General features: G+C 46.4%; 1 protein-coding gene across 1 annotated transcript; it reads right to left on the reverse strand.

Annotated features, from left to right (window-relative positions):
- Positions 1 to 1223: 1223 nt before the first annotated feature.
- On the reverse strand, positions 1224 to 5622 carry nefma (neurofilament medium chain a; the record flags this gene model as incomplete). The annotated part of the gene is made up of 3 exons (XM_083669780.1): positions 1224 to 3073; positions 3371 to 3495; positions 4573 to 5622. 3 exons carry the CDS (start codon positions 5620 to 5622, stop codon positions 1537 to 1539), a joined length of 2712 nt encoding a protein of 903 aa, XP_083525906.1. The 3' UTR covers positions 1224 to 1536.
- Positions 5623 to 13769: the final 8147 nt, after the last annotated feature.

A 13769-nucleotide genomic window follows, 5' to 3' on the forward strand; every position in this document is an offset into this window, starting at 1 on the left:
ATGACTATCCTAGTAGTTTCCTCTCAATCATTCTCCTAAAAATAATTGGAAAATACTAAATCACATGGCTTTGCTATAAATCTTTCTGTCACAAAAGCAGATCAACCATTGTATCTATGACTATGATGTGAATTTTCTTATTTTCTCCATGTTTGTGTGAAGCAAATGATTGCATGGGTTTAGTAATGAAAATATAAAAAATATTTTGTGTATTAAGATATCTAATTAAGTGATGTATTAGACAACTTGTTAAAATGTGTGTTTAGGGGTTATACTGTTAGAAGGCTGTCCAGCCTCCAGATGTTGATGTGATTGTGTATAATTCTGTATGTACAAAATGCTATAATATGTTCAAAATGATCATTCTAAGCTCAGAAAAGCAGTGTTCTACTAATTTCTAGACCACAATTAGGAATATTATCTCTTCCCCACACAAGCAAATGACGGTGTAGACCATTGTGTTCACACTGTGGTGAACTACACAAGCTACACAAGAAAACAAATACATGCACTGATAACTGCATCATCAACAACACGCAACACTTCAACACAACAGCAGACCAGGTTTGTATTTCAGTATGACATTTATTGAGCAAATGCTGCTGGGAAATCGTTCATGATGAGGAAAGACATGGGATTTGCAAACTGTAGCACCTCATTTACTGTAAGTTAGGCTTAAATTCAAGTTCATCCTATGCATACAACAATGTATGTGTGCGCATTTACATGGTTTATTTTTCGATTGCACTCGTAAAGTAAACATAAATAGACACGGATAAAAAGCATGTTTAAGGCTAGGAGATCTTCAGGTTCTTTATGCTCTAGTTGCGTCGGGTACTGTATGTATTATGGTCATGACTTCATTGCACCATCGTCTCATCTCGTTCTCGACTGTCTTGTTGTATTCTTGTACTGTACATTATTTGGCTCAGTTGGTATCTTCATCATAACAAGTAATAAGGCTACTTTTTCATCACGTGTCTCTAAAGTGCACCCATCCCACCCACCTCTACCCCCCCCCCTTATTTTCGAACTCCAAAAAACCTAATTTGACTTATTCAGATCCATCGCTTTCACTCTCAGACACATTTACACTGTGCACGCTGTGTACCCCTTACATACATCCCCATACATACAGATTAGAGAGGAAGGGGGCTCCCCCCCCCCCCGAGCTCGCATGCAGACGCCCCCCCCACCCGTGAGCCCTCACCCGTGAACTGCAGAAGAAGAAAGACATGAGGAGATAAACAGAGAATCTTACTTCCCGCTCCCGTTAATCCTGACCGCATCTGCAGCAAAGCCCGTTTTTTAAAGCTTTCACTCAACATGCATTTTTGAATTTTTAGCTATGTCGCATCAATATGGCTTCTCTCTATGCTTATTTATTTTTGTATGTTTGAGAGTGGTTATCGTTATTACATCGCTCTAGCTGTATGACGTCTTTGTTATGTTAGTTCTGGGTTGATCGCTTGCTGTCATGTCTCCTTGTCTCTGAGCCTCCTCGGTGGGGGTTGGTGGGGAGTTGGAAGCGTTGTTTCACTCGGCCTCAGCCACCTGCTTGATGGCCTGGCTGGAGTGTTTCTCTGTCTTCTTGGTGGACACCATCTTCTCCTGCACCACCTCTTCCACCTCCTTCACGGTCTCAGTGACGGTGACAGATTTGGTGACATGCTTGGCCCCGTCCTCGCCGGTGGTGATGGTTTCCACCGTCTTGGTGATGACTACCTTCTGGTTGGGGTCATCTTTGGGGTCTTCCTTGGTGGGGCTCTCGTCTACGCCATTGGAGATGACGTCCTTGTCATCTGCCGTCTCTTTCTTCCCCTCGTCCTTTGTGTCCTTGCTGGTCTTCTCCATGTCTCCGTTCATGGCTACGTCTTTCGTCTCGACTTTCTTGTCTTCCTCCTTTTTGTCTGATTTCTCCTCTGCGGCCTTGGGAGCCTCTGTCTTGGGAGCCTCTGGTTTGGGTTCTGGTTTCTCATTCTTTGGGGACTCAGCTTTAGGGGATCCTAATTTGGGGGATTCAGACTTAGGGGAGCCAGCCTTGGGAGATTCGGATTTTGGGGAGCCAGCCTTGGGAGATTCGGATTTTGGGGAGCCAAGCTTGGGGGACTCAGACTTAGGGGATCCAAGTTTTGGGGTTTCAGATTTTGGGGATCCAAGCTTGGGGGATGCTGGTTTTGGGGACTCTGGCTTAGGGGCCTCTGTTTTGGGGGCCTCTGCTTTTTGGACCTCAGGTTTGGCAGCTTCTCCCTTGGGGGCCTCAGTTTTAGGAGCCTCTGTCTTGGCTACAGTTGCCTTATCCTTGTCTGCTTTGTCCTCTGCTTTGTCATCCTCTCCTTTTGCCTCATCTTTCTCACTTTCTACCTTTTTGCCTTCATCTTCCTTGTCTTCTTCATCTTTGGATCCTTTGACGCTGCCTGCATCTTCGTCCTTATCACCACTCTCCTCTTCATCCCCCTCTGCCTCTTCCTCTCCTCCACTTCCCTCTTTCTCTCCTGCCTTTTCTTTGTCAGGAGAGGCCTTTGATTCTGGGGCCTTGGAGGACAGAACTGTCTCCTCAACTTCCTCCGCTCCCTGTCCTCCATCTTCCTCTGCTTCTCCCTCTTCAGCTCCTTCCGCATCATCCCCCTTCTCACCCTCACCTTCTTCCTCACCCTCTTCTTTCTCTCCCTCTTCAGCGCCCTCTTCATCTTCATCACCACCCTCTTTGTCCTCCTCTTCTTCCTCCTCAGCGGGTGCACTGGAGCTTACTTTGGCTTCGGTGGCGGAAACAACCTCTTCCTCTCCTGCCTCTTCCTCCGCTTCTTCTCCACCCTCTTCTCCCTCATCCTCTCCTTCCTCCTCTCCGTCATCTCCTCCCTCTCCCAGGGCGGCAGACAGCTCCTGGGCTAGATCAGCCAGGGCCAGGTCCATCTCTGACTTGTCATCCTCAACCCTGGTCTCCTCAATGATCTCCTCTACAAACTTGTGTTGGACCTTCATCTTGGGAGGCTCGGATTTGGACTTCTTGGAGGTGACGGCCTGGCGGTAGGGGAAGGTGCTGAAGTGGGTCTCTTCTCCCTCTAGGAGTTTCCTGCACGAGAAGTAGAAAAAGGAGATTATGTAAATAAATGCCTACATGCTTTAATAGTTTGTTTGACTATATTTTATTATGTACGTGACCGATAAAATTTGATTTGATTTTTGAAATAATATCTTAGCTTCATGATGAATTAGCTATTCAATGATTAAAAAGTGATTTCAATCAATCAAAACTTATATTTAGTCTACATTTTATTTTGTAGTGTGTGTGTGCGTGTGTGTGTGTGTGTGTGTGTGTGCTGCCATGTTAAGGAGTTATTCCTCTTCATTGCATCGTGGGCTACTGTACCTGTATGCCGCAATCTCGATGTCAAGGGCCATCTTGACATTGAGTAGGTCTTGGTACTCGCGCAGATGACGCGCCATCTCCCACTTGGTGCCCTTGAGCTCATTATCCAGCTGGTGGATGGTCTCCTGGAGAGAGAGAAACACACACTGGTCAGTGGGGGCATAAGATGGAACACTTTGAAATGATTCATGTTCTATATTTTGGTAGCATTTTGGAAGGACACAGTTATCCAAAAAACACTTTGATCCATGAAAAAAACTGTTGCTAAAAAAACAACAACCCAGATGCTAGTTATATATTTGGATACTGGGAATGACTGAATTACTTTCAATGTCATATTGATTACTGTCCATGTGAAGCATATTGCATCCCCTTGAATTTGCATTAAAAGTGTTGATGTGTTGTTAAGAAAAGTTGATGTTTTGTTCTGTCTGTTTTCAAAGTTAAATATGGACATGTTGCAGACCTCCCTGCACCAAAGCTTATTGTCCTTCTGTGAAATAATGTATTCTGACGCAGTATTGCTTTCTAGAGAGAGTGAATGCGTTGTTTCAAGGGCAGCCCCCCCCCCTTCAACGTTGTTCAATAGCATCCTCGACATTTCTGTGGGGTGATGCAAGGACACAGCCAATGAACGCATCGACCAGCGTCTCTGACTCAGCAACGAAAAAGAAAAAAAAAACGTCTGCTGCATTGTGTCTCCCCTTAACCCCTAATGTCCTGACTTGCACCAACCTTCGCAGTTTGTAATGCTCTAGAAATGTCTGAGAGATTGAGCCGCTCTGCCCATAAGATGTCAGCACTGTGCCATTTATCTATGCGCCATAATGCGTACAGGTACCATTGCGCACATCTTAGTTGAAATATAAGTACACACAAAGTAAAAACAAATACGTTTATATCCTAAATCTAACCAATACACTATGCGGAGACGCAATGCAGGTTTATGTCTCTCTATGATCAAAGTATTAGGCTAAAGGGAACTGCGTCACTAACACCAAGGTGATTAAAAGAAACCAATATGAAAAGATACAACAAATCAAATCTGTTGCGACAGAAATAAAACCTTAATTCATCGCATACAAATGAAAATGAAATAAAATAAATCATTATTTAATGACTCCACTATGAGTAAAGTAAGAATAAAACTTTACAGAACACTTTATCAGAGTTTTAACAACTCCCCATAGCGAGTCTCATACCTGCAGGCTGGCCAGGTCGCTGTTGTGTCGGTCCTCGATGTCGTTCAGCTGCCTCTCCAGCGACTCTCTGGTGCCCCGGACGGACTCCAACTCCACGGTCTTGGACTGTAGCTGGCGGCGGTAGTCAGAGATCTCATCCCGGGCGGACTTGATAGCGTCCTTGTTTTGCTCGGCGGCCTCCGTGAGCTTGGAGTACCGGCACATGAACCAGTCCTCTACTTGCTGCAGGTTCTGGTTGGAGTGACCTTCCAGCTGGGAGCGGATCTCCCGCAGCGCCTCGGTGATGTCCGTCTTCTGGAAGTCTTTCCTCTCCACGGTCACCTGCGACGCCTGCACCTGGGCGAACAGGTCGCTCACTTCCTCCTCGTGGTTATTGCGGATGAAGGCGATCTCGTCCTGCAGCGACTGGGCTTTCTTCTCCAACTCCGACTTCACCAACTCCGAGTCGTTCATGTCCTTCTTCAGCGCCCGGATGATCGCCTCCGTCTCTTCCCTGATGCGGGCTTCCTCGTCGAAGCGGTCCCTCACTCGCTGGATGTCCTCCTCGATGTGGTCCGTGTCGAGCTGGATCTGAGCCTTGTCGTGGTGGATCTGCTCCAGCATGGAGCGCAGCTCCTGCAGCTCCTGGTCGTAAACGTCGCCCAGCTGGGACTGCGACACCTGCTTCTGACGCAGCGCCTGGATCTCATCCTCGATCTGCTTGTTTTGCTGCTCCAGGTAGTGCACTTTGTCGATGTAGCCGGCGAAGCGGTCGTTGAGTCCCTGAAGCTGCTCTTTCTCGTTGGAGCGCTTGTAGTCTCCGTTCATCAGTGAGGTTTGACTGTAATCAACGCTGTCGGCGGAGCTGAGCACCGTGGAGCTGTAGGCTCTGGCTACCGGCATGTTGACGCTCCTCTTGTAGGAGCTCGTCATCGTGGAGGCCGGGCTGGCCCTGGACCAAGACTGGGAGCGGAAACCGCTGGACGGGGTGCCGGTGGAGCGGCCGTAGCTGGTCCTAGTATCCATGGTTCTCCTGAAGGGACTCCCTATCGTGTCAACCGGGTAACTCATCCGGCCAGACAGGGGGTGCAGAGTGTAGATGGCGGGGGACGGTGTTGTGAGGTGAAGGCGGTGTGGCGAGTGTAGTGTGTGTGTGTGTTATGCGTGCAGGTGCGGGGTGCGTGTCTCACACCGACAAAAGCTCACCGCCTGCTCCTTTTATATGCGAGGCGCAATCGCTAAAAAGGCATGTAGGGGCTGTTTTAACTGGCCCATTGATCGAGAGGAGGAGGGGGAGGGGGCACGTCTCCCCCCCAAGACTCACTGTTAGTGGACCCGGTCAGACAACACCACGTGGGTGGCACTTTGAAAAAGCAGAGGAATAATTACAAACCGGGAGAAAAAGCAAAGGAGCGATTATCATTCAGATGTACCAGAGCTTAATCATTCATGCTAAACCATGCAGCGGCTGGATTCATTAGGCTATATGGTGTCGCTGAGTTTAGATCATATTGCCCTTCTCACAGTGATATAATCAGAATTGTCTTTAAATGTTGTACACTAGAGTGAGAAAGATGATAGATGCATCTTTGTAGCGTAAGCATAAGGCTGATTTATGATTTATAAAGCAGTTGTGATTAGCCTGATAGCCAAATGTCACCTAGTGTTTTTGCACATTGTTCGACAGAAAGGTTGTTTTTACAGTTAGACAATTCAGGCGGAGAACAAGATCAGGACCATGGACAGCTACTGTCAGTCCCATGGACAGAAACTGGGGAATCGCATAGCGCCTCAGTCGTTTGAAAGATGAAGTTTTGGTGACAGTTTTTCTATTAGTTCTTCTAAGGTAATATCTATACGATTGATTGAGATATGGAATGAATTAAACTAGTATCCTGCTAGACCATTTAATCCTTGTTTACCGAACATGGTAATGCCGACCTTATTTGCTGAGTACTGATGTAAATGTGCTTTCATCACGTCTTCGGTAGGTGGTCGATTCACTCTCAACACCAACAGTCCCAAGATCAGAGTATTACCATGTGACCTAACGATGGCGCATGATAGGTGAGACCAACATGCAAACGGATGCTTCAATCTACTAGTAATTCTAATACTTTAACTAGTATGTAAAAGGACGTATTTGAAGGTCATTCACCAAGACTAGACCTATCTCACTTCATATGGAAATATGGACTTGGCGGATCAGCCCTCTTGTGTTTGTCTTATTTCAGGTCATTTCTAATTAAAGCATCTTTGCAGTGATGGATATGCCTCATTGTATCCCTATAATCACATTTATCCTGCTGCCTGATACAGAATCTAATCTAGCCATCTCAATCGGTCATTGAATCCCGGTGTATTTATGGAAGCTAACAAGTCCCTCTGACAGAGAGATAATACTACTCTGCTGGCGCGGTGGGCCAAAAGAGCATTTTCATTTATTTATTGTTGAAGTTTCAAACTGATCTGGCTTCCGTTGAAAATAAGATGGCAGACAATTGAAAGCTCACTCTTAACTGCATCTATTGTCACAAATGCACATTTATTTTATTCTTTCACTGTAGAATATTTATGTATGGAATTGTGGATTTTTTTTTTTTATGATCTTCAATAAATCCAGCAGTATTCTCATGTATTTCTCATTCCATAGTGATGAAATCAGTCTACCACATTTACAGTACGTAGCCTACAGTAACCATTAACTCACCCACCACCAGTGATCTAAACTCAGCCCTGTGGCTACAGACAGACTGGGTCCAAAGTAACTCCATGATAGGTATCTCCAAACTCACTACACTCAGGTCAATGAGGACTTATCTCCTCCACGCTAAATTAATTAGCTTTCCTGAGAGCTTAAAGCTGCAATCTGTAATTAAAACAACAACAAAGTGGTCTCCTCTCCACTTTGTTGGTTAACAGCTGAGGGACGGGGCTGGATAAATGTAACCACTCTCAGATTCCTAGACGGAGCTATGGATGCAAGGACTGACCATCCATGACATCAGAATAATAGTTTTAACCATGTTTTGAAGCTATACAGTGTTTGTTTATAATTGCATTGTTTACAATGGAGTAAAACAAACATATTTTGGGTAAGACAGTTGAACTAAGCTCTTAAGGCATTTATACATTTTATTCTTCAAGAATAAATGGCTATATATCTTTCATTTAAAACTTCAAACAAGGATGTACCAGTAACAGATTGCCCCTTTAACTAATTGGAAAAGAAGCTCTTTTACAAATAATGTAATTATACATTTACATTTTCAGCATGTTATGTTAACACTGGACTCCCACTGTATTTCCATTACAACAATCAAGAATTATGGCACTGCTCCAACCGCCCTGAATAGGGCCTACACCAATCCCATCAGTGGAATGGTTCTGTTTAATTTGGATCCATCTACTTTCACTTAGAAGTGCAGAATTGTACTGCATAATGTTTTAAGGATGCGTCTGAGACCACTCTCACTAAGAAATGCAAAAGGATGTCTTGGAGAATCGACCACATGGGACTCTGAGGGGTGTGTCTTATTCCCTGCATGGAGATGATTCTTTTGAAGAGTAACGCTGCAGTGTGGTTTGTCCATCTGATTGGCTGCAGCCTGTAGCCAGCCTTATTGATCTCCCATCAGCCCTGCTGCGCTCTCCCCAGAGGTAACAGAGGTCACTGCAAACCCTCTAGCTGCAACCGCTGCAGGTAATGCAACAAAATGATGCAGCTATTTTTAGCAAAATGGTGAGGCTATTTTCTCCCCCCCCCCCTCTCCCGTTTGCCTACCTACAACTTAGAAATCAATATGAGTTTAATTGTATTTTGTCATATTGATTCGGATGTCCCGGTCACCTTTTTATACCACAAGCTTAAGTGGGGAGAATAAGTTATTGCTATGTCAGAGATTTAATTAGACACTTGTTGTTAATCACGTTAATAAAGTTTGTGTGTGTTCTCTTATCTCTGTTCTTGTTTTTTCATCCCAACAATTTGCTCTGTGGAGCTAGCCTAATATCCAATTTTAGATTGTGTTTGTTCCGGGGAGAGAGAGACACAGAGAGAGAGAGAGAGAGAGAGAGAAGGAGTGACAGAGAGAGAAAGTGGTGGTTACCGTCTTACCACAGGCTAGTGACTTTCTCTTCAGCTGAGCGTGTGAGTGTGTGAGTGTGTGAGTGTGTGTACTTGTGGCCAAGTAATACTTGACTGCTTCTTTGCGGATAGTCAAATGTCCTAGACTGGGACTGCTGACCTCTGTTGCCTCTCTCTCTCTCTCTGCTCTCCTGCTGCTCTCAGCCTTCCACACAAATCAACATAAATCTCCACACAGGTACAGCAGGCCAGCTACTAGCCCTCAAGGTGCTTTTGGCTTGGCATGGTAGGAGTGGTGTGATGATGGGGTGGTGGGGTGGGTGGTGGTGGGGGGGGGGGGGGTAGGTGGGGGGTAGGGGGTAGAGAGGGGTGTTGTTTAAATTCAGACCAGGGCACAAGCTGCAACGCACTGCAGAAGGCTTGGAGTGCTTTCAAGTGGCACTGCAGCAGAAACCGGCTCTGTAAGAGAGGAGAGAGAGAGAGAGAGAGAGAGAGAGAGAGAGAGAGAGAGAGAGAGAGAGAGAGAGGAAAAAAAAGAAAAAGAAAGAGAGAGAGAGAGAGAGAGAGAGGCGAGAGCAGCCCGTCCCAGCCCAGCTCAACCCATCCCACAGAACATAGTTCCCCCAATTATGTCCTTCTGTACGGCCCCACTGGCCATCACCACTGCAGAAACACTTCAAACAGGGAGGAGACCAGACCCAAGACCTGTAATAGAACCTCCTTTGAAACACACTATCATCTGTTCTACAAAGCTTCTTGCTCTCAGTATCACCTTTTCATCCCAATAATGAGTATCTCTGCTCAGTCCCTGTCATATTAGATTCATGAATGACTGCTGTAAATTCCAGGGGAGGCTGGTGGAGGTAGAAATCGGAGGACGGGGGCTCATTGTCATGCATGGAATGGAATGAGTAGTGGTATCTGTGTTTGATACCATTCTTCATTCTGTTCCATGCATTACAATGTGCCCCCGTCCTCCGATTTCCACCTCCACCAGCCTCCTCTGCTACATTCACCACAGTCATTCAATGGCAGTTGAGAACAGATCAGGACTAAGGATGTGTATCACTCTGACCAACCAGAATGAAGGGAGGAATGCAGAGGAGGGAGTATCAGACGTCTGGGTAATCAATACTGGTATTGGAGTGATTGATCTGCTACTGATTGAAGCTAACAGGGCGTGGCATGGCAACAGAGACATTACTGTAGCTAAGATCAATAGAGCCTGGCCACACACACACACACACACACACACACACACACACACACACACACACACACACACACACACACACACACACACACAGGTGCTGGATCTATATGTGGGATTTGACCCACTATATCACCACATACACCTTCCCCTGGAGTTCACATGAGGACCCTCTGCCTCTGTGCCAGCTGGCCTGCTGCCAACCCACTGTCCTGGATGTCTTACACTACTGGTCATGTTTTATTAATGTACAGGCAGAGAGCATGTCTCAGAGAGGGAGGGAGGGAGGGAGGGAGGGAGGGAGGGAGGGAGGGAGGGAGGGATGGAGGGAGGGATACTTACAACAGTGATGCAGAGTCATGGCTGTACAAGAGCTCTGCGGGATCAGTGTGTGTGTATGTGTGTGTATGTGTGTGTACAGTATGTGTGTGTGTGAGTACAGTGTGTGTGTGTGTGTGTGTGTGTGTGTGTGTGTGTGTGTGTGTGTGTGTGTGTGTGTGTGTGTGTGTGTGTGTGTGTGTGTGTGTGTGGTGCTCGATACTCGTGTAAAAACCTCAGACTCAGCAGCTCAACTGGCAGGGAAAGAGGGCCATATGAGGACAGAGATTTAACGATCCATGGCATGGACCGGATCCAAGGATGGATGGAAACACACACACCCACCCACCCCCCCACACACACACCCACACACATACAAACACCCTCCCACCCACCCACACACCCACACACACACCCACACACATACAAACACCCTCCCACCCACCCACACACCCACACACACACATACACACACACCCAACCACACACACACAATCAATGGGTTTAAATGTGTTTATCTGGCCTAGTCTTCTCTAATGGGGCTGTCCATATCCCAGCTATTCTGTATGAGTCAATGTTCAGTCTTTCATTTCATTAAAAGCCTGTCTCTGTGACACATGAGAAAAGAGCATTCAAGTGAAAGTCAAAGTTGAGTGAAATAATGCTTTATGATTAAACACTCATTGATTAACTATCAGCCTATGTGTGTTTGAGTATGTTGTATGAGTATGTATGTTTTTAATAATTTCATGTACTGAATAGTGAAGTGAGCCTTTATGTGAGAGTAGATATGGGGTGTGTGTGTGTGTGTGTGTGTGTGTGTGTGTGTGTGTGTGTGTGTGTGTGTGTGTGTGGTGTACGTGTGTGTGTGTCCATATCTATTGGCTGCAGAGGTGGACTGAGGTAGAGGACAGGGCTGCTGAGCTGATGAAGGTAGCAAGCCAGACAGACACAGACAGCCATAAATAACAGGTTGTTTAGAAATACCAGCTGGAGCGTGCCCCCTTTGCCCTCTCTCTCTCTCTCTCTCTCTCTCTCTCTCTCTCTCTCTCTCTCTCTCTTCCTCCCATCTCTCTCTGTCTCTCTCTCTCTGTCTCTCTCTTCCATCTCTCTCTCTCTCCCATCTCTCTCTCTCTCTCTCTCTCTCTCTCTCCCTCTTTCTCTCTCTCATTATCACTCTCTCTCTCTCTCTTTCTCTCTCCCCCATCTCCCCCCCAACTCCCAGCGATACGGTAGTTGTCTGGCTCTCCCCTCCGACACCCGCCTCCATCTGTGTGCTCATGTCTCCTCTCCATAAGCACTGTCACAGAGGTGTCCTTCATCGGATCTGGCACACAAACTCATCATTACCCCTGTAGCAGTGAAGGCTGGTGGAGGTAGACATCGGAGGACTTGGGCTCATTGTCATGCATGGAGTCAAACACACATGCGTTTGATACCATTCCTCATTCCATTCCATGCATTACACTGAGCCCGTCCTCCGATGTCTACCTCCACCAGCCTGCCATAAGTTATGCCGTTCTGTTGTACTACAGCACCAAAACAAATATCGTTCTGCTGCAGACAATCTTGTTCTGAATTAAACTAAAAGTCCTCCCAATTCGCGGTAGTGGTTGTCCCACAGGTTTCACGGCTATATAACCTGACCTATAAGTGTTTGATGTTGAATTCAGTTGAATGGACGGGCTGAGGGTGGATGTCGTGACAAGACAGAAGAACATGGAGAGGTGTGGCTGGTGGGTCTCTCATACCGTGCTGGAGGTTTGGGCGTGAGGCTCGGGGGTGGGCCTCTGGGGAGCTGGGCTGCATGGGGTGATGGGGGAGAGGCAGTGATGATGATGTCATATCGAGCGTTTGGGCGGAAGGGTCCATGGGAAATGGGAGGGGTGGGGTTGTCCAGGAGCTGCAGTTTTATCTGCAATGCATCAGCAGCTCTCTCTCCCTCTCTCTCTCTCCTCTCTACTCTCTCTCTCTCTCTCTCTCTCCTCCTCCTCCTCCTCCCCCTCTCTCCCCCCCCCCTCCTCTCTCTCTCCCTCTGAAACTGTGTGTAACATAAGGCAGATTCAGAACGTTCCAGTGTAGATGGTCCTATCAGGACTTACTAACAAGCCTCACAAATCACACCATTCCACATTCCCCCGAAACCAGGGGATGACTTTAGTTGAAAATGGAGAAACTCCAGCACTGTGGCTTCATATTCCAGAAAGAGAGAGAGAGAGAGAGAGAGAGGAGTGACAGAGAGAGAAAGTGGTGGTTAACGTCTTACCACAGGCTAGTGACTTTCTCTTCAGCTGAGCGAGAGAAAGAGATAGAATGGCCCTCTCAATGGCAAACAGAGTCAGTAGGTTAACCCTACAGGGTGTGACTGGAATATTTCCCTGATACATTAGCATTTCACCTCCCTGCTCCTCCTGCCTCAAGAAGAAAGTGCAGTGAGGGAGTGTGTGTGTGTGTGTGTGTGTGTGTGTGAGCAGTGACATTAGACCCTATCTCATCCAATCAGCCCATTTCATACTCCTCTGTGATTATTAACCGCTGGACAATTTGGCCCAAATTCTGCTTTAATTTGCTTTTTAATTTGATTATTGTTTACATTATCTCCTTGTCATGTGTAGTATGTCATTCTGAACTATGATCTGAGCATATCTGAGCAGAAAACTTCAAGGTGTTACCTATCAAATGGCATCCTGCTTTTGCATCTGATCATCATATTTCTAATGTTATAAACAGTTTAATTTGGGTCTGTTTTTTTAGGCAGAAATTAGTCAAATAGGGCATTCAGCTTAAAGACCCCATATTGTTTCTCTATGACCAACTCATGGAGGCCATTTTAGAGCTGCTCATTGACTTCAGGTCTCCAACACCCATAAGGAAACGTTAATGCTTCTCCATCTACCACTTCAGCTATTCTATAGCCAGTATCGATTCAGTCAGCAGCTTGATGTACGTCTCAGCTCATTTGTCTGGCTTTGAAGACACAGCGTAGCTAGCCTAACGTAGCTAGCCCACCCTCTGGATTGCTTGAAGGGGCTAAGTATAGTACTGTAAAATAAATACTATATTCCGTAAGAGAACAATATTACTGGAACTTATGCTCCAAATAAGGGTATTTGATGCAAGGTAGGAGTATCTTTAGTCTATTCTGTGGGTTCCCAATGGGTGTAGAGATGGGGCAATAGGGGGGAGGATCTCTCTGCTGATCTGCTGTATGGACCAAGCTTCAGGGTCACTGAGGACAGACAGAGAAGCATATCGAGCACCTCACGCGCACACGCACACACACACACACACACACACACACACACACACACACACCACACACACACACACACACACACACACACACACACACACACACTGACAAGGTGGAATGGCATCTCAATGACAAACAGAGTCAGTAGGTTAACCCTACAGGGTGTGACTGGAATACACCACACACACACACACACACACACACACACAACTACACACACACACACACACACACACACACACACACACACACACACACACACACACACACACTGACAAGGTCTTGCCCTGATGGTGAGTCTAAAAGCGTTGGGATCTGAGGTCAGCAGGATTTATCATCAGGGGAGGATA

This window comes from Argentina silus (assembly GCF_951799395.1).
Source record: "Argentina silus genome assembly, chromosome: 5".
NCBI classification, from domain to species: Eukaryota; Metazoa; Chordata; class Actinopteri; order Argentiniformes; family Argentinidae; genus Argentina; species Argentina silus.